We start from the raw sequence: 26744 nt of genomic DNA, 5'->3' as shown, positions 1-26744 counted from the left end.
GACTAACGATCTATACAACGTACCTACATAACAAATATGTACCTTTGGTGGGATAGACTTACGATTGATCTGTAGACTTGCTGTCTATGTAGACTGAGTATCTCCTTGATGGAGACAGACTAACGATCTATACAATGTACCTACATAATAAATATGTACCTTGTAATTAAGATTAGAATGGTTAACAAATTAAAGAGTGTTTTTTATTTTCATTTTCTCTTTCGTGAAATAATAGAGATTCTCCCGGAGATTTGGAGATGGTTTAGAATTATGTTTTGTTTGTTTGGGGTTGTCTCGTCTCATTCTAGAATGTTGAACTCATATAGAGACATCACGAACCGTAAATGAAGTGTCACAAGGTTAGAGCTATGCGTGATGCCCAAGCCGTAGCATTAAGGGTTCGTTTCCTGCCGACTCCTATCGAACAGTCCCGTGGGGATCTGAGTTAGAATAGGTCCGCAGTACCCCTTGCTTGTCGTAAGAGGCGACTAAATGGGACAGTCCTTTGGATGAGACCCGAGGTCCCGTGTCGCTGCAGGTGTGACATGACAAAGATCCCTTCCTGCTCAAAGACCATAAGCGTCGAACACAGGTCTAAATTTTGCAGTCCTTCGCCGGCAATGGTGACGTCTCCACATGAGTGAAAGATCCTCAAGAGGGGCGTTAAACAATATACAATTAACCTACCCACTGTACATATCTCTCGTGGCATTTCTATATTCGGAGAGGAAACTATCATTACCTACAGTGTATGTGAACTGTCTTAGCGGGACAGCGCCAGGAAGTAAAATCCGAACTCGGAATCTCCTGGTCCTGCACTCTTTATAATAAACAGAGAAGTCGCAGCTATGTTAACGGTGTGTCGTATGACCATATCTATATCTGAAATATTTAGCTCATATTTACTGTCATGATCGTGTGCAGGATTGGACAAAACAAGATGGCAGACGGCAGTTCAAAACAAAGGTAGGCTCTTAAAAATCTTTATTTCACCGACTTATTAGACGACGAATTTATGAATTTAAAACACTGCCTGACCAGGGAGGCATCATTAAATTGACTGGTTGTTGGAATTCTTACTCATGTACAAATACAACTGTAAATTCATTGATCGAAGTTGACGATGTTGCCTCGATAAAATTCGAAGTGGGCGAAGATGTTTCTAATGTTTTCATGCATTTTAAGAAAGATAATTTCGGTAAAATAGACTCTGCACATATCTTTTGATGAAAATTTGAACCAGTGTATGCGATTTGTCCCTTAAATCGGCTTGGTTAAATAAATATCTTGACTTGAACATTTGCTTATGTTCAGGATTGGACTATGGTCGTTTCTACGATAAACGTGCCGGATTGGACCTCAATTTTGGTTTAGGATTAAACCCTTTCTTAAATACAGGCATTATGTTCTTACAGATCCAGTCAGGAGCGGACTTCCTTAAGCTTAAAAGTTGCAAGTGAATGAAGTGTGTTCTATTTTATGTCTGCTACTAAAACCATGGTTTTGACAAACCTAAAAGAGCACATGGAGCAAGGAACTATCAGTAAGCCGGAAGAACCAGCTCGAAAATCTTAGAGTGTTTGAGAATTTCACCGCGCACATGAATCTAAAGTTCTGCCACACGTTAGAAGGAGTCTTGTTCTAGAAGATCAATATGTTGAAAAGTCTTCATTTTGCAGAAGCAAATATATTTATATTGTATATACACATGTAGATCATGCTCGATTCCCAACCACTTAACATTTGTGATATCTGCATGGAATTATTAAAACTGAGCATGGCTTGACGTACATGTATAATAATCTCTTCAGGCATGATGGTTTACATTTCACAAAGCTGTTCAATGACAATAAAGACAATAATATAAGATGTTGAGGTGTTCATGTTTTCAATACTTAATGATCTGTCCACATGCATTTGTGCCTTTCATATGTTTGCTTCTGCTGGAACCAGTTTTGATTGTTAAAGCGAGATTTATTATCTTTTGAAAAATTTCCCTATCATTTTGATTCTAATAATCTTGAGTGCATATGTCATGCAAGGTATCGAGGCCAACTCACATACAAGGATAATTACTTACGGTAAACGTGTTTGTTGGAATGTAGTAAATATCAGCATTTTTGTATTTTAAAACCTTTCATTTCTTGTAATTACATTGAATTGAACCTTATATAGAGCATATACTGATGAAAGAAAATAAAAACGATATTTTCTCCGAAATTCGCAATATCACTCCTGTAGTTGAAATATGAACCTAAATGAAAAGCAGTTTTGTCCATGGTGTTTCTTCTTCTTCAATATTTGCTGCTCAGATGAGAGGTTACTCTTCAATACAATTTTTTCACTAGTTACTATCAGTTCAATACAAACACAATAACATTGAAATATATTTAATAACAAGTAAAAATTAAGAACACTTCTGGTTCAATGAAATAACAAATCAACATGTGTAAAATGCAATGTAAAAGATTAGTAGTATCTCTGTAAAACAAAGCATAATACCGTAAAAATAATCGTTTCATACTGAACATAAACGGATATATAAAACGGATGCCATGGTATATGTATGCACCTCGTGTATTCAGAAAACAATGTAGTTTTTTTTTTTACTTCATGTTTCTTTTATAATGTGCAAAAGCGTGTGTTGCACTGGTCACAAACGAAGACAATTTCTCTGATTGATGTTTCCTTTTTACATGCCTACGCAATTCAGAATTGTTCTTGAATTCCTCACCACAAATGTCGCATATTCGAAGTGTACCCATCTCATGGAATGGAGTTCTAGGGCTTGATACCTGACACAAAGGAGAAAATCTATGTAACAGAGTTTGGAATTAGGGAATATGTAAGCGGGTTAATTGAATTCAGGAAACGTCGAATTTATATTGTTACAGAGGATTATAAAATGATGATAATTTCGCACGTGTTTTATAGGTCAAAATGGCCTTATATATCCTGGATATGTCGTAAGCAAAGATTGATGATTCATGTATAGATCTGCTATATTGGTTCAAATTGAAGGAGATAGTGAATGGATATTTTTACACTAGCAATTGTAGTCGTTGGGAACTTAAACGACGATGTAATTTGATAACAGTAAAAAAAATTCAAAATACACCATGGTCATGTTGGAAATGTCTGAGAATCTACATTAATCAAACTAAAATATGATAAAGTGAAGTCGAGATTCGAAAATATAAAGGATTTTGAAAATAAAAAGAGGGTCCAATCCTGAACCAAAATTGAAGTCCAATCCGGCACGTTTATCGTGGAAACGACCATAGTCCAATCCTGCGCATTAGAAAATGTTCAAGTCAAGATATATATTTAACCAAGGCAATTTAAGGGACAAATCGCATACACTGGTTCAAGTGTGCATCAAAAGATATGTGGAGAGTCTATTTTACCCAAAGTATCTTTCTTAAAATGCATGAAAACATGATTATAAACATCTTCGCCCGCTTCGAGTTCTATCGAGAGAACATCGTCAACTTCGATCAATGAATTTACAGTTGTACGTGTACATGAGTAAGAATTCCAACAACCAATCAGCTTAATGATGCCTCCCTGGCCAGGCAGTGTTTTAAATTCATAAATTCGTCGTCTAATAAGTCGGTAAAATGAAGAGTTTTAAGAGCCTACCTTTGATTTGAACTGCTGTCTGCCATCTTTTGTCCAATCCTGCACACGATCATGACAGTGATATTGTTAAAAGATACTAGCATTACTCTTGGTAAATTTTGAAATACATAGTATTTTGAATCAAAAAGTTTGAGATACAACGTAAAAGGTATGAATTTTCAATACTTTATACGACCATTGCTCACAATAAATTAAAGACTAAACATTTTGACATCATCGAAAGTTGCTTCTTCAATAAAAATGGAAAAAAGGAAATATTCATATATTGTGATCAATCACCATTCAAAAATTTACTTTGTTGAACACCACTCTGATTCTACACACAAGCTCCGAAAGATTTAACCAATTGTAGGAAAGGCGGAGATAACGAACGGTGATCAATCTCATAACTCCCACAAGGAATACAAAACAAAAAATTGGGCAAACACGGACCCCAGGACATACCAGAGGTGGGACCAGGTGCCCAGGATGAGTGAGTTTTAATATAAATTAAATGTATATCAATTATGTTCATGGCGCATGGGTACATGAAGCTATAGTGGTGTGTGTATGTACACTATGTTCATTTTTTTTCCGGGCGCACTAAATTTTTGTTCAACCAAGGCTCCCACACTAAACAATGCTACATTGGATTAAGTAAAAATGTGAAAAGAAATATTGAAAACGATCTTAAAAAGTTTTTAAATCCAAGAATAGCAATGGGACCAGAGTGTGAACCTTAAAGGAAGTGATAAGATTTACAAACAATGTGATAAGTTTTAAGATCTACTCATTTGACACGGTCACAATGAAAAATCTAAGTAAAAATAATCTTGCAGATATTATTCAATGTTTTAGCATATACACGTGTATCTATTTACACCATTATTTAAATACAAAAATAATTATTATTTCCTATATAACAAATCTTTCAATGCATTAGTAATAATGATAATAAGTATTGTAATTATTTAAAGAATGACTTTAATTCTGGGGCAAGTTATACGAGTATAACCTGGTTTGGGTCAGTTTACGCTTTATAATCCGCGATTATAAAAAAGCGTAAATTGACCCAAACCAGGTTATACTCGTATAATTTGCCCCAGAATTAAAGTCATTCCTTATAATTTAATGCAAGAGACAAAGATGCTAACCTTAGTTTATCAAAATGTACATAAAATCGGAAAAATACAAGTCAACTGAGCCGCGCAATGATTCACTTAGCAACAACGACACGAAGCGTCTAGCTGTGAAGGTCGCCATCTTTAATCTTAGTGCTACGGAGCCTAGCCATTTATCAAAATATTGTGTAGACTATGCATGCAATGCGTATTTCGCTGCCCTTTAGAGATAGAGATCGACTTTGAAGTCGATCATCTCCGACAGATTGAGAAAATACGGGAAATTGCATTGTTTAGGCCTACCCAAAATAAATCTTCAAATATCAGAAAATGCAATAATTTGCGGCTTTTAACTCTGTGAAAACTTCTACTACATGAAAACTTACCCTTGTATGCAACGTTGTCGCTAATACTAAATCCGACACAAGAAAATATGTAAGCAAGTGACAAATCGCGATCTACATGTCAATGTGTCTGACGTCATGTGATAAAATGTGACTTATGAATTTTTGTTTGCCTTGTTGAAAGACGGATCAAGCAATGAAACACCCACCCCCTTTTCCCCAGTGATAAATGTATTTCAAAATGAACAAGGTAATGCTTACTTGGCAAATCATTAATTCGAATATAATATCCTTGTTTTAATCTATTATTCGACCATACATACAGAGAAAGATGTTTTACAACAGTGATTTGCGTACAAGTAGATGCCAGTATTGACAACGAGAAAACAACATGTGTACCAAACTGAAGTATCTTATTGTACACGTTGACTTTCTATTCCATAAAAGGCTGAAAACAGTGCTGTGATGTAAATTTAGAGAGAGAAAAAAAAAAATAGTTCCGGCTTCTGGTTGTCAAGGGGGTGTGTCCCCGTACCAAACCAGGTTATACAAAAATAACTTGCGTTCCTCAATTGGAATTTGACCAATCAGAGAAAAGGATACAATAAGAATTAAATTATTATTGTATAATGCATTAGTATTTACGCAATGAAACAGTTTGAATTATGAATCATGATCATTGTCTCAAGCCACGTCCGGAGTCCGCATGGAAGAAGATCGTATATCCCCCCCCCCTTTTTCTGCCTCTTACTACATGCCGATTTAGTCAAAGATACATAATGAAAATAATCTTCGGTTTCCCTGACTGATGAACGATTCCACAATTCATTTCGACCAGTTTCTGATCTCGAGTGAAAGAAATGTAATAGTGACAGTCTAAACAGTACCAAAGTCAATGACTTTATGACAATGCATCAGCATATACAAGATAATAAAATTATTTTGAAGCAAAAACATAAAATCGGCCGCTATAATTTTTAATATGCTGAACTATTTGCAAGGAAACGTACGGAAATTGTAATATGAAATATTCTATTTAAAAATGGAAACAAAATTAAGAAACAATTTAGATACATGTATTTCTTACAAAAAAAAAACATAAATACAGTGGAGCCTCGGTAATCCGGACGCTTCACCTTCCGGACGATTTTTCTAGGGAACTGAATTTTTATACGTTATTTTGCATCATTAATCCGGAAATTCGCGTTCCGGATCCGGACGGTCATTTTTGTTTTGTACTAAAAAACAGTAAAAGGCACTGAAAATTGTACCGTTAATCCGGACGGTAATTTTTTTTAGGGAAGATCTGTGTTGGACAAATTTAAACAAGGCGTAATTGTAAAGAACAGAAGCCAAGTGGTCTAATTGAAGCGATTACCTGTACCCGTCACCACCTTTCTTTAATTAGGCTGTGTGTGATATGTCAGTTAGATAGCATGTGCCGATCGAGACATTGTATTGCAAATATTTGCACTTAAGATCTGTATTGCGTGTAGTGTTGAATTTTGTAAATAAATCTGTAGTTTATAATCTTGATCAATAGCCTAATAGTATTAATAAATTAAACATCATGCCATAATGACATGTTTTATCGAACTGCTACACATATCAGTTGTACTGATTCGTAAATTGATATCGACTTATTCAAATCTAAAGAGTGTAGATTATACTTCTAGATTCTGGATTTTATACTGTAGATTGGCATGAAATCTACATGTATGTTCATGCACATTTATATGTAGTAAGTTTTTTATGTTTAAAATGTCACGCATGTAGATTGTACTTGTCATCGATTGTTGTAGAGCTTTATTGCTTTCGAATTTTTAAACTTTCGGTTGAAGTGAGAAAATTACCATTTTAAGGAAAATTATAATTAAATTCTGTAGATGTCCGTAATGTTGGTTTCACCCGTGTATTGTTCCGTTATTATCGCATCATGAAAATAATAGGTGCGCGTGGCTAGATCAAAGTAGTAGTAAGTCTTAATATTACGATTTTGTTCTCCCGATATTGGCTTGGATAATTATAGAATAAAAATATAAACGTTAGTAGATGGAATTTTGGTTAAAGAATGTTGTCAACTGACATGATAAACACGAACTTCTTAAATCAACTTTGGACGAGGAAGATTGTTTTAACGGACCGCCGAACCCGTGAACCGTGACGGATGGAAATGACCGGCCCCTTTAAGAAGTAAAAGTGTGATGGAATGTTTGAAGTGTAAATGAATATGTTAGTTACTAATGATTTATTGTTTCATTATTTGTTTTAGTGCATACGATACAGTTTTGTATCAGTTGTATTTATTTGTAGTGCTAATATGCATGTACAATGTAAGCATAGGCAAATACACTGCACGCGTATATTTCAGTTTTAGTGCTTTGAAATGCATGTATATGTTAACATTATCATGATTTATTTACTAATGCAAATAGTCAAATCCAATGATAGAATGTGTTTAATTCACTACGCATCAATAAAATAAGCATATTGGTTACTTATGTAAAGATAGAAAATATGCGATTCAGTTATCCGGACGCTTCATTTATCCAGGCGATTTTGCTGGGAACTAAAGTGTCCAGATTAACGAGGCTCCACTGTAGTATCATTTATGGAAGAGCACTTAAGAGTTAAAAAAATATATAAATGTATGAAGTATCGTTTTTTTTAAGGTTTCAATATTGGATATTTCCGGTTAAAATTGCAGCAGAACTTAAAATATAAGTAGGTTCGCCTAAATTCATTTATAAAATGTTGAAGTACCACTTGATGTATGTAAATGAAGCAAACATGAATATTATTAGATTTTGAGTTTCAATAGATTGCAGAAACGAAACAAGCTTAATGTGTCACATATATTATATTTGGTTCCACTTTTTTGGCACGCTGTTTTTGGCTATATTTAGCTCTAAAACTTCATAGTTATTTCGGATTTCAAACATTTCGGTTGAGCATCACTGAAGAGACATTATTTGTCGAAATGCGCATCTGGTGCATCAAAATTGGTACCGTATAAGTTTTACATTATGACCGCTGGGTCGAGGCCTCTGCTGGTGGACTGTTAGTCCCCGAGGGTCTCTACAGCCCAGTAGCTAAGTACTTCGTTACTAGCTTGAAAATACGGATGTATATTTAATTGCTGTTATAAAATTTAGAAATTCATTTCGAAATTAAGGATTATCTCCCTCATGCATAGCTCTTATCCTTGGACGAATTTGGCTCCACTTTTTTGGCACGCTGTTTTTGGCTATATTTAGCTCTAAAACTTCATAGTTATTTCGAATTTCAAACATTTCGGTTGAGCATCACTGAAGAGACATTATTTGTCGAAATGCGCATCTGGTGCATCAAAATTGGTACCGTATAAGTTTTACATACAGAACTAGATGAAACCTCACGCAAGCGCGGGGAATCACAATTAAATAATGTTGCATACAGGAACGACTTTTATAATGTGTGTTTAAATTGATGCGCACATGAATTGAATGAATTAAAATGAATTTGAGAACAATTTTTCAATAATGGAGTGCATTAGTTATCTTATATTTATTGATAGCATATACAGTAAATAAAACTTTATTATTAAAAAGTCAATTGGAGCTCCAAATTAAATGTTACTCATTTCACATAAATTATCTCTCTCCGTATTGAAAATTATATAATGATTTTACGAATGCAATATGTAATCCGTCATGCCGAATAGTTGACCAAAGACAAAATGAAAGGTCGTTCATAATTTCAAACTCAGTATAGCGAATGTGTTTATAATGGTAGTTTTTGTCCAGTGCGACAAGGGCTTTGTTAATACACGTCGTTTTTTCTCGTCAAACACAAGAATCGAAAACACAATGCACGATATGAATGACAAACAATAAAACTACTATATTGTAAACAGTGGCCTGATTTCTTGGACAGTGTCAGGTAGTGTACAACCTAATTTCGGTGAAATGTTTTAATTAATTATAACTTTAAAGTTATAATGCGAAAACTTCCCAGAACAGTCCCGGACCATTCGATATCCGACATATTGAATATTTTTCGACTTATCACTTTTTTTTTTAAAGATCTGCCTCATCACAAAACATGTTCAACAAAAATAAAAACTTTTTTTTGTTTATCCATGTGTTTGGACAAATCAGTACGCGTAAGTATTAATAAATTATATGTACTACAAAAAGTCGGAACAGTGACTTCTATAATCACGGAAAAAATTAAGGAATGAGATCAATTTTATCGTAAAATCCACCATATTTCTACAAACATCATATTGCATAGAGTATGGTAGATATATCTTGATCTGTCAAATTGTCACCGAATTTCAGAAATTCGTACTTACCTTAAATACTTCGTTCACGTTTCACGAGTGGGTCTACAAAGTTGAAATTGATGATTTGAACCCATCTTTCGTGGTCATTTCATCTCTTTGCCTACCTTATTTGTTTGATAGAGAGTATGTATGTCCCGATACCATGATTGCTGATGATTACATCGCCCTTTTACTTACATTTCACATGCAATTTGCACAAACTCGTACCAATTTGTAATGTGTCGCAGGAGGACTAATATTAGCAATACCCAAGCATTTTTAAAAAACACTTTAAAATTACAAATCATACATCAAAACCCCCGGACTCCCTCATCATTAAAAAAAAAAGATATCAAAGATATCTCAAAAACAAAAGTTATTGGCATTTTAATATCAATAAATGACCATTTAAAATAATAGCATTTTTTTTTTTTTACATATGCCAAATAATTGACCTCATGCTGTAATCTGAATATTGGAAGAGATTTTAAAACAAAACTTAATGAAATTATTTTTTCAAAGTATAAATAAAGTAAATTAATTTCCTTTCAATAAATCTGTTGATGTAAATTATGCAAATTTCTTGTTTAATAAGTATGTACGCTTGGGAAAAAACCTGGAAAAAATGGAAAATATGACTTAGATTAATAGCAATAAAAAATATACAAGAATCTTGGCTATAAATAAGGATATTTCATTATTTGATAAACAATTCACCTTTGAATACATGTGTATATATGTAAGTTGAGACTTTTGGATACATAAATCTTAGAATGTCCTTGCTAAAGTAACCAGTTCTTGTACGAGTAAATATAATTTTTTGAGATATAAGAATTTTAAAGAAATGTATTAAAACACCTGATCATCTTTTTGTCGCAGCGTTTTTGCTTGTTCTACTAAACGTTTAAAATACAAGCAATGTATGCTTTGTAATATCAAAATACAACAATTATTTGTTTTGATGGGCATGTAGATATATAAAATAATTAATTTCAATATGAAATCCTGGGGACTGCAAAAATCACTTCATTTTAAGTGGGTTTCATACTAAGTGGGTAAATTATAGAAGATCGTGTGTTGTAGGGACTAAACTTTTCATTTCATGCTATCTAGAATTTCATATTATCAGAGTTCATACTAAGTGAGTCGAAGGGTTATGTTAAAAAGTTAAAACTTATACATACACTGTAATAAAACAATAAACTTAGCTGAAAAATGACAGGAATTCAAATTTGCATGCACAATTAAAACTTCTAACAAATTTATTGTTTTAAAACAATATTAGTATGAACAAAAACAAAAAATAAAACCATGAAAACCTTGGAAATAAGGCAAAATATCCAACAACAAAAAACCCCAGAACACTGAAATTTAATAAACAAACAGAATGAAATCGAACATTTTAACGATTGATTGATATGGTGGCGCCCAGTTTTTATTGGTGGAAGAGAGAACCCGGATACAATGTACCTGGGAAGAGACCACCGACCTTCCGAAAGTAAACTGGGAAACTTTCTCACTTACCGGCGTGAGCGGGATTCGAACCCGCGCCGACAGAGGTGAGAGGCCGTGTGATTTTGAGCGCGATGCTCTAACCATTCGACCACGGAGGCCCCCATTTTAACGATATCTTACACAAAATAAATCTGTTTTCTTTTCTCTTTACACCATAAAGTACCTAATTCTATAAAAGAAATTCTAACACAAAAACTCATGGCTTTCAGTATATATTCAGATATATACAGATATATAGTGTTTACACATCTAACACATCCCTTGTGCTCAAGTAAATAATGAATTAATGAATTTGAACCTTTCACAGCAAGTCCTACTTGACATTTGAGTAACACGGATTAGTGATTAATCACAATATTTACATCCCCATTCCTGTAACCATCCAATGAATTGTATGCATAAATTGCATCATCATTGTTGTTTTTCACATTATACCATTCTGGAAATCCTGGTACCACCCCAAGTACTTTTCCTTGGTATGAAGTGTCCCTAAAATGGTCAATGATCTTGCCAACAAGAAGAGGAACATCTTAACTTTTGCCTCTGTGGTGGGAACACTTGCAGCACTTTTGATTATTTACATTTTTAAAGTTCATCTACTGAAAGTTTATCATATTTTCCACTTGCATTTTTTTTGAAAGATTGAAAACCTTAGCATCTGGGTGTTTCTGTTTATTAATAAGTACATTTTTTCGGAATTTCAATTGTGCATGCAAAGCATTAATGACCTGTTTCTTGTTTCCCTGTATTCTTGATATATCCTCTTCCACCTGCTGAATATTTTGCCACAGACCATAAAAGTACAAATCATTTGTCATGTTCTCGGCTTTCTTAATTCTCTGTCTTTCAATTTTCTGCAGCTCTTCCTGCTGCTGTCTCTGTGCTTCCAGTCGTATTTTTTGTATATCACATACTCTTTCTCTATATTTCTTTCTTACCGCCTTTCCTTCCTTTCTTGATTCCTCAAACATTCTGTCTTTTTCATCAGAGGGGAGTGTTTTTAGCCACTCATTTGTTTTGTTGTATGAATACATAAGATAGGCTTCATTAGCTAGAACTGACGCATTTGGCCGATAAGAAATCAGGTGGTCTAACTGACCAAAATTGAATTCTGGTTATTTGTTGTGGTTCACTGCTAAAGCCGTTTTATCAGAAATAGCAGGCGATGTATCTCAAAATTTCCCTCCAGGCAAATGTTCCGGTATAATTCGTTTCAAAAGTTCCTTCATAGCTAAAAACAATCCTTGCAAAAGAGGCAAAGTTACTACTTCCATTTCTTCATTTTTCTCAAGAAGCTTTTTAAGCACATCATCGTGTTTGTCAATTTCAGTTTGAAAGGGGGTATCATTCCCACATTAGAACTTAATTGCAATCTCAGTATCTTTTGATGCACTGTCCAGAAAAGTTAACAAACACATTGTAATTTTCATTCATGTCAAGAATGTGTCCAGGGGCTTCTATCAATCTCCAAAGTGGAGCAGTTACAAATTTTGAAATAAGTCCCAGCACTTTTGCCCCAGCCAAAAACAGTTGCTCATTCAAATCATACTTCACTACCTTTAGAAGATCATTTGCAGTTCCATGCACACTGGCAAGGAAAAAAATGCATATCTTCATGATGGTAGTATACTGCTTGAATAATCATAAAAATATTGAAACGATTGTTTTTTTTAATCTTTGAATGTGGTTTTTTCTCATTCTTGGAAGAAATGTAAATCTTCCAAGGTAGATATACACCATTCCGTTCATCTTCTCCCATGGAAAGGCTTTGCTGGCAGTTCTAAAAAGTCGCAAAGTGCCACTCTCTGCCTTATGATACCGTTGCAGTTATGGTTTTTGGGCTCATCCAACTAATTTTCCATCAAGGTATACAACCTCAAACTTCCTCATAGAGGCCTCGCATAAATCTGCTAAACCCACAAGAAAAAATTGTTTATCTGACCACATAACATCTGTTCTTTGTGGTCAAGATTGTCATAGTTTAATATCAAATCAGGCAAAATTTCATTTCTGTACTCTTGCAATAAATTATTGAAGTGTTTTTCTGTGCTTGCACTGTCTGACACGGTATTAACAATATTTTTTAATAGTTCCTGTCCAACTGGGGTACCACATTGGTTTTCTTTCTGCACTTGGTGATACTTGGAGATATCCCCTAATATCTCTCTCAGTGTATCTAATGTACATTGGCCACTTTTGTTTGCCATTTCTCTCAAGCCAAGGAGGTAAGAGTTTCTGTCTTTATCAGATATCAAATATGACTGGAAAGTGTGTCCATGTTTTCTTGTTTCATCTGAACCGAGCAAAAACAACAAGTCTCTAAACTTCGCTTGGGAGACTTAAATATGATGCGAAAGAAGTCAAATCTTTCCATGAATAGGATGGAAAAGTGGGCTATCCGCAAAACTAAGCTCCTACATGTAACCATCGAATCTATGCCCTGTACTCAAATCGCCGTCATGTATCTGTTAGAAAGCATACTTGTACACCCTTGGAACGAAATATATATATACCAAGAAATACATCCAGATTTAGCGAAAGGGAAAGTGTGTAATCTCCCAGACATAATTTCCACCATTATCAAATTCCTCCTCGTGATGAAATAAATCACCGTCAACCGCAAAACAATATTTATTTACTATCTCCCTATCACCAACTGAATTCATACCCAGCACAAATAAAACCGGATACATGTCGTCAGTCAATTGTATGTTAGGATCTAGTGATTTGCGTAGGAAGGACAATTTTGTCACCTTTTGTGGACTTCTTTATCATGCCCGTACCTTCTAAAGATAGTTTGAGTATGATATATCGTCTGCTTTTGCACGAGCATATTGTGCAGTCCGAGCCCAAATTTGAAATTAATTCGACTTTTCCGTCTTTGCTACAGAGAACTACAGAAATGCCAATCGGCCAAAATAAACGTAAAGGCAGTAGCTTCAACGCTTCACTCATATATTTCCACTATCATTAATTAATAATTTAAAAAAATCGAGGGGAGGGGGAAGTCAATATTATATAACTATTGCATGATAGTGAGGGAGATATTCACCCAAGAAAATCATTTCTCTTGGTTGAATAAATCATCATATCTCCCGAACATTAATGCAATGAATTGTGTATTATACCGAAACAAAGCAAGACTACAAAAGTGCATTTGAAATTGGAGTCCGCTCATCTATAATTGTATGTACATGTAGCGGAGATCGCCCTAACGGTAACTGTGCTATCGACGTATCAGAAGGTACAACCAACGAAATACAGTGGTATGATAACCAGTTTTTGTATTTCCATTCTCCTTGAATGCTGATTATACCCGCACTTTCTAAAGAAAGTTCGGGTATATTGTTTTTATCCCGGTCCGTCCGTCTGTCCCGGTTGTTGTCACTAAAACTGTGTCCACATTTACAGCGAAATCCAAATGATATTCTAGGAGCTGAATAGCAAAGTCCTGTAGATGTGCAATAAGGTTTCAGAATGTTCATATTGACCCCAGGGGGCAAATAGGGCCTGAAAAATGACATTTTCTAACATAAAGCTTGTCACTTAAATTCCATCTACATCTGTAGGAGCAGTCACATGATATTCTAGGAGCTGAATAGTAATGTCTTGTAGATGTGCAATAAGGTTTCGGAATTTTCATATTGGCCCCAGGTGGCAAATAAGGGCCGAAAAATGACGTTTTCTATCACAAAGCTTGTCACTTTAACTCCATCTACATCTTTAGGAATAGTCACATGATATTCAAGGAGCTGAATAGTAATGTCCTGTAGATGTGCAATAAGGTTTCAGAATTTTCATATTGGCCCCAGGGGGCAAATAGGGGCCGAAAAATGACGTTTTCTATCATAAAGCTCCATCTACATCTTTAGGAGTAGTCACATGATATTCTAGGATTGTTGACCTTGAATGACCTTGAAAGTGGGTCAAGGTCAAGATCACTTTCTCCTCCACAAATTATTAGGTGGTTGACCTTTAAAAATGGGGTCAAGGTCAAAAGTCAAGGTCACTCTTCAAGATGTGGGTCTCCACAAGCGACGCAACATTGAGTATGTACGTCATTCCAAAGGAAGTCTATATCTCCTTCCTTCACGGGATTCAGCATGATAGCTGTCTGCACCAAGTACTTGCGAGACACAGATAGATGACTGACACTCTACGCATAACTTGGAAAACAGTCTCCATGGGAAAGCCCTGTCAATGTCAGGGAGGACTGCATAAACCAACCAAGTGCCAATTTACATATCTGCCCAATGTTCAACAGTAGGACACTGGTACTGATCTTTAAGCAATACACAAAACTGACACTCTACACAAACTGATAACAGCCCCTCCCCTCCCAAAGAAAATTAAAAATTACAACAAATACACATACATGATACACAGAAATAGTTAAACATGTACATTTCACCTTCTGTAATATTGTAAACCAATAAATGAATAAAAAATAATTCAAAAAAAAGAAAGAAAAAGAAATGATAAATAAAATAAATGAAGCCAGACTTGCCTGATCAGGAATGATGCAATATCCTCGGTTCAGACTCTATACTCAGGAAACAATTTCTTTGTGCCTTTGCTCAGCCTCTCAAATCCAAGTGAACTCACTGAAATGACATCCACGTCCACACATGTACACAAATCATCCAACGAGGAAATGCGCAGCTTCCCCTCCTGTCGTCCGTTTACTGCATCCTCAAAAGTGAAAGTAGAAATCCCCGCCAACCAACTTTCTCACATGTCACTGTTTCGGATCCTATAAAAAGCCACTTTATCAATGTACAATGATCACCTCATGCATTCAAACACAAATAAACAACATTGATATAATTCAAACTCCATTATTTCTTCTCTTTATATCATCTAGTATTTAACCCTGGTCACATTACCTTCGTAAATATTTTGCTCACTAAAACGTCATGCCGGGTCAAATGATCATAGTTATATTTAGAGAGGGGAAAAGTGGAATATGACGATGTCTGATCATCAACTTTTATCACATTTGTTTGAGAATGTTATTCACTAAAAATTAAACTTGTCCTAAAAATTACACACTGAAGTAACTACGACGAGTTGCAGAAAACCTGGATTTTCAAGTTACTGCCGGATTCTATCTCTTGTGAAGTATATCTTGTACAGAAGCGGATATAGGAATTTTTGAAGTGGAGAAAGGGGGGGGGGGGGGGTCCAGCACTTGATCGTTTAGATACTTTTCACAACGTCTATCCGCTATCTATTTCTGATATTGCAAAGAAATGAGAGAGAGAGAGAGAGAGAGAGAGAGAGAGAGAGAGAGAGAGAGAGAGAGAGAGAGGGGTTACTCCCAGTAGGCTGGGGACGGCCTAGGCCCCCAGAAGCTGTAGTGTAAATGGTGCAACTCCTGCATTCTGAACATTTTCTGGCACTTCCTTTTCACTTTCAAATTGTCTACTTCTTAAAAAAAAAATTATGTTACATATACAAATGTACTTTTTAAGAATTCTTTTTAAAAGCGATATTTGCATCTGACGAAAATATCGTAAATATATTATCAGTGTGTCGCCCTGGACCCCCCCCCCCCCCACCCTTCTGGATCCGCCCATGTCTTATGTGTTGTTTCTGCTAGGAACTTTCATTTGCGATTACAGTCACTTGCCCTTTAAAACCATCCCAATGCGAAGTAATATGAGCCCCGTCGGTTTTATTGACAACGCAATTTTTTTCTTTTGAAATGGGAAAGAAGTTCGATTTATTGACACCTCTCTCTCTCTCTCTGGTAGGCAGTCGAAACGGTATGTAGTGAAAATGTAAGTTTAAACGATGAATTCAGTCATGTTTTGAAGATTTGGTATATCGAGGTTTGGCTTTAAGTACGTACTTTGTTTTAATAGCGTTAGGCCTAGTTGTCAAATTACTGAGTCAACTTCTTCATCCCCTTTTGGAACTGAGGATGCAATGACGTAGCCAAATCACACTGTGGTTTCTTTGCTAGTTAAACATTATAGGAATCAGCGATATAAAAGAAGGGGGGGGGGGGGGGGGGGGTCCACGAATCCAAAAAAGAAAAAAAAAAAAATGAATCGATAAAAATAAATATACGTGTATCACCCAGTGCTAGTTAATATTTTATTCAACTTGTACATAAAAAATAATTGCCTACAAATATTAGCAGTATCATATTTAAAAACAAAAAACAAAAAACAAACTACAAAGATGTCCCACAGAAAAGGGGGGGGGGGTGCCAATCCCCGGATTCCCCTCTGGATCCGCCATTTGGACAGAGAGTACATTTAAAGGCAAACACTTACGTGCGGGTATTACTGTCTCATGACAGCATCTAGTTTAAATGCTTGTTTTTGTATCAACTAAAACCAGGCGATTTAACCGTGTATCAGAGACCCGAACATTTTGTACGTTACGATTGATTGATTGATTGATTAAATATTGTGTAACGTCCCTCTCGAGAATATTTCACTCATATGGAGACGTCATCACTGCCGGTGGAGGACTGCAAAATTTAGGTCTATGCTCGGCGCTTATGGCCATTGAGCAGAGGGGGTCTTTATCGTGCCACACATGCTGTGACACGGGGCCTCGGTTTTTACGGTCTCATCCGAAGGACCGCCCTCGGGCTGATATGGGGCCACTCGGGCTGATATGACATACGATATGGATTTTACCATGTAATATTCTCTATTTATCATTTCTGGCACGTGACTTTCTAGACCAATCAGATTACGCGTTGCATAGAATTCTCATACTGAGGTATAATAATATCGAAAACAGTTGTCCCCCAAAAGGGGGGGGGGGTGTATTGTTGCCATGTGTGATTACGTTGCCGTTAGTTTACATATCTATAACATAAGGCAGAATTTTGAAGATATGAATTCTTATAGACATTTTTCGGTAACGGTTAATTTACACCCGAGACTGATCACATTTGTGATAAATTATTAAATACGTTTAACTCATTAACTTGTAATTGTTCAATATGTTTATTTATACCCAACAAAAACTGATAACCTATCAGCAGTACGCATAAGCGATACCGTGTCTCACTCAGGCATTTCCGTAAAAAATGGGATTTCAATAAGGAAGTTTACTCTTCCCGAACAAAATTCACTTATATCAGAGAGAAGGCAAGTAAATACACTTACTTTGCATGGGTCATTTTAAAAACAACTTCCATGATGTGAATATGTATCTTCCTTTTATTTCATGCATATTATTAACAGGTTATTGTTGATTAATTTCTTTTTAGATCTGTTTGTTTGATCTTAAGTTCTGCATGAGGGTATGAACTGTGAGGCTTCACGCCAGCATATTTCATGAAGTGGGTTATTTTCAAACTGAAATTTATTTCTTAAACTAACATTTTCTTTTCTTTTCTGTCGGACAATTGTCAACCGTTAAATAAAATTGTTATATTTATCAAAATCCATTCGCGCATTGTTCACAATTACTACGCATTCATGAGAAAATGGCTATCATTACAGTTTGTAAGTATATCAAATACAAAATAATCGGCAATGTAAATATCTGAATATAAGGCCAAAAAAAATTTATAAATAGTTTCTCAGGCAGCGCCGCATCGGTAAAATCATCGCCGCACTGGCTTTTTTTATATTATTATTTTCCCGGATTTTTCGTACCTTATCATTATAGGTTTTCTCTTTTATTGAAAAAAATAACAAACGCTCAAGTGATTCGGAATAAATAGGGCATCTCTGTTATGAAAGAAACGTGTTTTTTTCGCGGGATCATGTCTCTGTTATCTGCACAAATTGTGAATGGTACTTCTGTTATATTACCTTGGAGCATAATTGGGGGATATAGTGAAAATTGTTCGGCAGGAGAATTTTACGAAGATCTGAAATATGGAAAGTTGGACTTGGCATTTTTCACTTTCCCAGAAAAGCTGTTAAGTTCTTCGTACACTATAGAAGTCGGGCGCTCCAAAACGGATTCATTTGATCGTGTCATGCCTTCACTGCGCTTATCTGAAGTAGTCTCTGTGTTCGGGCGTTACATAAGATTTACCTTACATCCAAACAATGAAGAAAGTTGCACGAGTTCTGTTGATGTCAACAATAAAGTGAAACCCCGGACAGATGCATTTAAAGTTCTAATGAATGCATCTAAACGTCTTACACTTCCGTCTCCATTAGCCGAAGATAATAAAAAACGCATCGTGTACAATAAAGTATTACATATAGTAGAGAAAGCTGGGCTAGGATTCACAACAGAAAGCTTGGAGTCTGGTAAGAACTTTTTGAATGCTGTGACAAATAGCCTTTGGTACATTGATCCATTCACTGATCGTTTCCACAGCAGGTTTTTTTTTCATCCTCTGTTGTTTGAACACTTGGTTGGTTTCAATGATCCATCTAAATCAAAGCATAAAAAGCCAGAAATGGACAGATCAAATTTACTGGCACATGCTCAACAGCTTGACATTGTTCTTCAGCAAGCCTGGATAAATGGACCAATGTGGCATCCGATTAAAACTGCAGTTAAAGACTTGGCAGAGATGATATACAAATATTCAGATTACTTGAAAAAATCTTTAGAAAAAACTAAAACAAATCACTGTCTTACATTTCCTGTACGCACTTTGGATGAGATGCAGTCATTAAAGTTAATTCAACCTAAATATGTTGTGAGACCCTCCTATTTTTCACGGTACAAATCATTGACAAGCCATTTGGACACTTTGAAGGAGTTTGAGCCAATGTGTGTTGATGAATATACCCCAGCTGACACTCGCAACAGAAGATATTATATTGAGCATATTAACCATGCCATTTCCCACAAGTGCATACTTGATCGTTTTGCAGCTGGTAACAGCCTTGGAACACACAATTTTTTGTGGAAAATCCCAGGAAATCAGACTGAGGAAGACCGAATATCAAAAAATCAAGAGGTGATTCAGAAAATTCAGAAAGACATGCCCTCTTACCACACTAGAGCAATGCGGCGGGCTTTTATAGACAGAACATCCCTGATATGCTCCTTGAAGCCAATGCATGCAAGAAATGTGTACAAGTCCCTGACAGGTGACAACAGTGCTGCCTCACATCTAAAAGAAAAAGAAGTAGATGAACGAGTTCAACAAGCATTTGATCAGCAAGATCCAGACATTTTGCAAGACTTGCGTGAGGTCAACAAGGGGCAGCCTTCAAAATATGATATTTTCTTTGAGAAAACAAAAGAGTATATAGAGTCTGTGGTGGAAACCGCAGTGGATGATCGGCGACATGACAGATTCACACACTTAGCAACAGCAATGTCAATTCCAGATTTGCGCAGACAAGTTGCATCAACTTGCCCACCTGATACACCTATACCAAGTGAGCAGTGGTTGCGATTTCAGTTTGCCCCTAAGAACGCAACATCATACTCTTCATTACAGTACACAGGAAAATTAGATGTGAAATTCCAAGTTCAAAGTCGTCAGTTAAGAAAAGAGCACATTGACATGCACTATGCAACAGCTGCTTTTCGGTATTTGAAAGAATTGGCTGTGAAATTTCGAGAGTTTACAACATTTGTGTGTATGGATGACAAACATAAAGTGGGGGAACCAAACCACCCAGTTGCAGCAGTGGACCGTGGTAAAAGAGTCATAGTTGGCCAGGAGAGGATTTTTGCAGTGTCTGATCATGACTTTACAAAGTTTAGTATAGTTCCCAGTGTGACAATGCTTCTTGATATACCAAAGTCCATATATGGGTCATTTTATAGGGGCCAAGTTTATGTAGGTGTGAAAGACTTGGTATTGGAGCCATCGTCACCAATTCGACACATAACTGAAGCAAGTAAAATCTTGGAACTCGAGCAAGACCAAAAACCTATACTTCTGATTTACACAGATGGAGGCCCTGACCACCGGCTTACCTATTTAAGTGTCCAGCTTAGCTTGATTTGCTTGTTTCTGCATGGAAAATATGATATGCTGGTAGCTGTGAGAACTCCACCAATGAATTCGTGGAAAAACCCTCCTGAGAGGATAATGTCAATCCTCAACTTGTTAAACAGCACGAAATATAAGATTTTTTGAGAGTTTGAATGGAGAGAAAAATAACTGCTTATGTGGTCGAATACTCCGCATACATGTATGATGACCAAATTTTACTTTCACTGCTAATTTGTTTAGATAAATCTATGCTGTGTCCATGTGTTATATTTCTTTATAGAGCTACTGGTCTAGGACTTTTATATTTAAGACTGTGTTGCATTTTTTCAACTATACTTTTGTTTAATGCAAAAAGGAACGTATTATCAAATGATTTTAATAAGTCTGATGTGAGTCAATTGATTAAACTCTTGATTACAGCATATTTTGCTGAGGATAACACATATTTACCACTGAAACTATACAATAAAATTTCAAAGAATGAATAAAAACAACAAATTGTTAAGCATTTTGAAAAATAATCATTAAAACTTTGATCAGATAATTGAAATGAAAAAAACTACTATAGATTTTATAATTGCTTTCATTAAATTTGAAATTGGTAAATGGTTGACTGTACAACAGACTGTTGGAACCCCTGCACCATCAACTTGTTGGTCAGTAGCCTGCCTCGATTTAAAAAATGATCATACGCAGAACAAGCTCTTGCGTATCGAATCTGGTGAGAGATGTAAACACCATATGCAGGTGATAATGGAATATTGCTACATAAATATGGGAAGTTAACGATGGAGAAATTGCAATAATCCCGTTTGTCATAAAATTGAATTGTTAGTTTGCTGTTAGCATCTACTTTCAATAAAATATCCAAGTATGAAGTGGACGACTCTATGATGTCTTTTATTTCGAGTTCACTGGGATATATTGAATAAACATATGAATGAAATTATTATTGTTAATAGATAATAATTCCAATCTTATTTATTACAATTGTTTTGATTGGACAAAAATAAAGCTGAACAAGAGTTCACACATCAATAAATCCGAAAACGCGATGTATTCATACACGCCTGAAAACAAACAACATAGTGCGGGTAACTATTCAAATTTTTGCAATTGTTAATAAAGTCAATGAATTGGAATTATAAGAATCAAACATTCTTTTGGAAGAATTTATCGATGCGTAAACTTAACATAAAAGTACTTTTATTCAGTTTGTGAGTAAAATGTCCGGAGTTTACACATCGATAAATTCTTCCAAAAGAATGCTTAATCCTATAATACATCGTTAACGATGGAGAAGTTGCAGTAATCCCGTTTGTCATAAAGTTGAATTGTTAGTTTGCTGTTAGCATCTACTTTCAATAAAATATCTAAGTATGAAGTGGACGACTCTGTGATGTCTTTTATTTCGAGTTCACTGGGATATATTGAATAAACATATGAATGAAAATTATTATTGTTAATAGATAATACATCGTGGATATATCTAAATGTCGAATTGAAGGCCACAGGAAGAGATTTTTTCTTCTCACGTAGAAATTTTTGATTGATTGAATATTGTTAACGTCCCTCTCGAGAATATTTCACTCATATTAAGACGTCACCACTCCCGGTGAAGGACTGCGAAAGTTAGGCCTATGCTCGGCACTTATGGCCATTGAACAAGGGGGGGGGGATCTTTATCGTGTCACACCTGCTGTGACACGGGACCTCATTTTTTGCGGTCTCATCCGAAGGACCGCCCCATTTAGTCGCTTCTTACGACAAGCAAGGGAGTAGTGAAGACCTATTCTAACCTGGATCCCTACGGAATCGTAGTCATTTTTTAATAAATTCTGCTTGATAAGAATATAAAAACAGGTCAACTAACAAAGGAGCACTATTCGTGCTCGTGGGGATTCTCGTGGGGATTCTAACAGACTGTTGGAAGACCTGATCATCAAAAACCACGAAGATATTGTCAATGAGGAACTCCAGCCTACACGTGTATTTGTTATTTCAACTTCAGAGTACTTGTGCGTGGAATCAGAGTCACGTTTAACAAAGTAATTTTTGGATGAGTGATCAATAGATGTAAGGTGAAGATAACGAACAGTGATCAATCTCATAACTCCTACAAGCAATACAAAATAGATAGTTGGGCAAACACGGACCCCTGGACACACCAGAGGTGGGATCAGGTGCCTAGGAGGAGTAAGCATCCCCTGTTGACCGGTCACACCCGCCGTGAGCCCCATATCCTGATCAGGTAAACGGAGTTATCCGCAGTCAAATCAGTGTGCCAAGAACGGCTTAACAATCGGTATGAAACACGTCAGACAGCATTTGATAGGAATATTTGCGTTTTCTGAAGAAGCAACTGTCTATGATGTCAAGAAGTCTAGTCTTTAATTTATCGTGAGGAATGGTCGTTTAAAGAGTTGAAAAGTCATACGTTTTGATGTTGTTGATTTGAGAAAGGTTTTGTGATTTCACGTTTTCATTACTAAAAGTTTAGAATATTTTAGAATCCACATTTGACTTACACCACTTCTGGCATATGTAGTTGCAGAGTACGTTTGAATTTTCTTCTTCACAGCTGTTAATATTTTCGTGAGGAGCAAAGATAGGGGCTTGGTAGAACTTTTACTGGATCCAGCAATGTATCTGTGCTTGTAAGGCTTTTTATGAACTTTAGGAATCCAGTATAGATACGGTAACTCATACTCATCTAACCCATTGACTAGGGGTATTAAATGTGTCAACAACTGAAGCATGGTTTTGAAGAATTTCGTCTTTTGAAAGGGCAGTTGGAGTATAGGTACGATTACCAAAAGTGGTATTAATGCCAAGTTCGTTTAAAATACAGTTTTAATAATGAGCCGTACAAAGACAATGTTGTTACAAGCTTTGTCAGGTGGAACCAAACTTATCTAATTCTTTTATCTCTTCTGGTTTACTAAACACAGAAGGATAGATGGTACGTACTTTTGTTTTGATGTGTCTAATACGGGAATTTGATATTCATCTTATTATACTTTTAATCCATTATTGCAAGGTATCAATTTCTTTTTCATATTTAGTCCATCGTCTGGCATAATCTTCGACGGATTTCACATTAGAGATGAAGTTCTGTTCGTAACGGAAAGACCCAGGTTCTCTGAATTTAGGAATGAATATCTTGATAATTCAACCCCCAAGATATTTTTCTACCGTGTGCAACAACTTATTTGCACATTTCTGAAGTATATAATGTAAAGATGTAGGATGTTGATAACGGCTCTTTTTAAACCTCTTATGCTTGAGTTGATCGTGGTGACAAGCACCCTAAGTGGCGTTTCCGTCAGTTTGCAAGGGTAATTTTTGGTTCGACGAATATTGTAGACAAATGGGAAATTTAGATGATCTACTTACACATTGTAAATGATTTCAGAATTCATTCTCCCCGAATCAGAAATGGAACCTACTATTCAAATAAGGATGTAAATGATTGCTCTAAATATTTGCACCTTCGACTAATTTGGAAGCAATTTACTGGATTACGTTATGAACATTTTTTCTTCACAATGCTTTAAATAAGTAGAACAGGTAAAGGCAGTGATGGATCTGCAAGAATTAAACCCATCTCGTTTCGTTGAAGATTTGAATCCCTCCTTAACAACAGAAAAAAGTGCCATCTTGGGTCGCAACCCTTACCCTTTATATTTTTGTTGACCCCCCCCCCCCCCCCCCTGCAAAAGCACAATAGAATGAGACAGCTAACATAGTGTTGACTGAATGAGCATGTAAAAATATCGAAAAATGAATGTTGTCAGTGGTAAAGTATGTGTTGTTTTAAAAAGTGGGGTGCATGCAATGCCACTCGTTACTACGTACACTGGACGTAAATCTTGGACCATCGGTATTGTATGCGGATATTGATGTTAACAGTAAAGTAACAAATGGACTTTGTGACAAACGTGATGACTTCAGCTTCTCTATCGTCAGTTTCCCCTATATGTGTAGTAATATTCCATTATCACGTGCATGTGGTGTTTATGTCCCTCAACTGATTCTATTCGCAAAAGCTTGCTCTGTGTGTGATCAGTTTTCAAATCGACACAGCGCTACTGACAAATAAGTTGATGTTTCAGTCGTTATAACTAATTTAATTTACCAATACAAACATGTTACTTACCAATTGTTAGGCCGTTCTTTACATCCTGTTTTTTTTTTTACTATGGATTACTCCGTTTACCTGATCAATATCTAGGACTCCTGCTACACACCTGATCCCACCTCGAGTGATTCCAGGTGTCCGTGTTTGCCATGCTCTTAATTTTGCATTCTTTATGTGAATTATGAGATTGATCACCTATTGTTATTTTCACCTTTTCACATAAAAATAAAACAGAGAAAACAAATAAAGAAACAAAAACATTACCAAAACATATTATAAAATAAAGTTCTTTTGCACAACAAAATGACAATGAAAAAGTTGAAGATAACAAAGAGCAATTAATCTCTTAAATCCTATTAGCCAATGAGAATAGAAAATTAAGAATAGGATAAACCACTGGAAACTCCAAGGTGGGGATCATACGAAAGCATATTAGTATCATATTAAAATAAATCCACATTCCATCATCTCGTACTTAGGAGAAAAGATCGAAATAGTGGAAGGTTGATTAATCTTTAAAGCGCGTAGCTGCTTTTTTGCCACCAGTTGGATTTTTCTTTCGTCATCGCGTTTCCGGTTTATCGCCACCTGTATAGGCAAATTTATGCATCGCTGTACTTGGTGCAATCTATAATTAGAAGCCACGTCGTTAAGCTATACACGAGTCATGAGGGATTTGCATTTGTGTTTTGACTGCAGTTCCGACTCGGAAAATTTTGCCCGACACAGCAAAAATGTGTGCACCACAGTAAAAAACATTAACTACACAGTAAGATCCAAGTCGATCGTGAACGAGAAAGAACTTGTGTACGATTATGTTTTGACAGCGAAGGACAGAGATCGGTGTCTCAGAGGGGCACTCCCCCGATCATACATGTAAGTAGGTCATGCAGGAATTTAGAGCATGCAACGGTGTTAGACTTACCTTACCATTTCTAAATGACCAAGATATTCTTCAGAATCATCGTCAACACAATGAAATTTGATTTCGGTTTTTTCGTTTCAAAAATGAGACTGAAAATAATGATCTTGGGGGAGGGAAAAGACAAAAGGTGAAAAATTATAGGTTTGCGTTTACGGAAGACAATGCCCCGGTTTCAAGTCTTCAAAACACCGCCTGGAATTTTACGAGGGCTGTTTACGGAAATACATATGGTTAGGACAAGTGTTAGATAAACGTTGCCATTGTGTCAAGCATGGATGTAAAATGGTTTGCAGTCCACAGCACGCTACACACATATGAAAAGTAATCGTGTTTTCACTTTGTACTTCAAACAAACAATTGACAATGACAGGTATGTGTTACATGTATTTCCGAACATACAGTGTACAAAGAATGAAGGAATGGAAGGGGGAATGGTTTTACTGCCATTGTTCCCAGTCCCCACATTTTGTTTTCGTTGAACAATCTTTTCATATAAAAAAAAAATGCATATAGTTTTTTTTTTGATGAGATGCCTCTTCATTATTTCTGACAGGAACAATATTAGTAATGAATTTTTTTTTTATTAAAGATCATGGAGACCGATACCCTCTCCACGTCTGGAATATGATGATACCAAATAGATATACATTTAGTCCGTATATGAGTTTACAGCATTTAATATGAAGGTGATTTGATTATGTAAATTTCACTGGCTGACTCCCTACGCTATATTCATTAGATATTAGACTGGTTCTGCCTATTCCGCAAACTCTTTGTTAAGGGACCAGTGAAGCTTAGTTGCGTATAACAGAGCGGTTTGAACATTATCGTTTGAAAGTCACTTCTGTAACTTTTAAGTGCCTAACTTGAGATTATCAT

The 26744-nt window shown here is 35.9% G+C and overlaps 1 protein-coding gene across 1 annotated transcript; it reads left to right on the top strand.

Moving 5' to 3' along the window:
* The first annotated feature begins 18044 nt into the window (after positions 1 to 18044).
* LOC125680416 (uncharacterized) lies at positions 18045 to 21055 on the top strand. Its single transcript, XM_048920001.2, has one exon. It carries the CDS (start codon positions 18616 to 18618, stop codon positions 20941 to 20943), a length of 2328 nt encoding a protein of 775 aa, XP_048775958.2. The 5' UTR covers positions 18045 to 18615; the 3' UTR covers positions 20944 to 21055.
* The last annotated feature ends 5689 nt before the right edge of the window (positions 21056 to 26744 follow it).

This window comes from Ostrea edulis, chromosome 2 (genome assembly GCF_947568905.1).
Source record: "Ostrea edulis chromosome 2, xbOstEdul1.1, whole genome shotgun sequence".
NCBI lineage: Eukaryota > Metazoa > Mollusca > Bivalvia > Ostreida > Ostreidae > Ostrea > Ostrea edulis.
The sequence above is the reverse complement of the archived record's forward strand: the minus strand, read 5'-3'. Positions and strand labels throughout refer to the sequence as shown.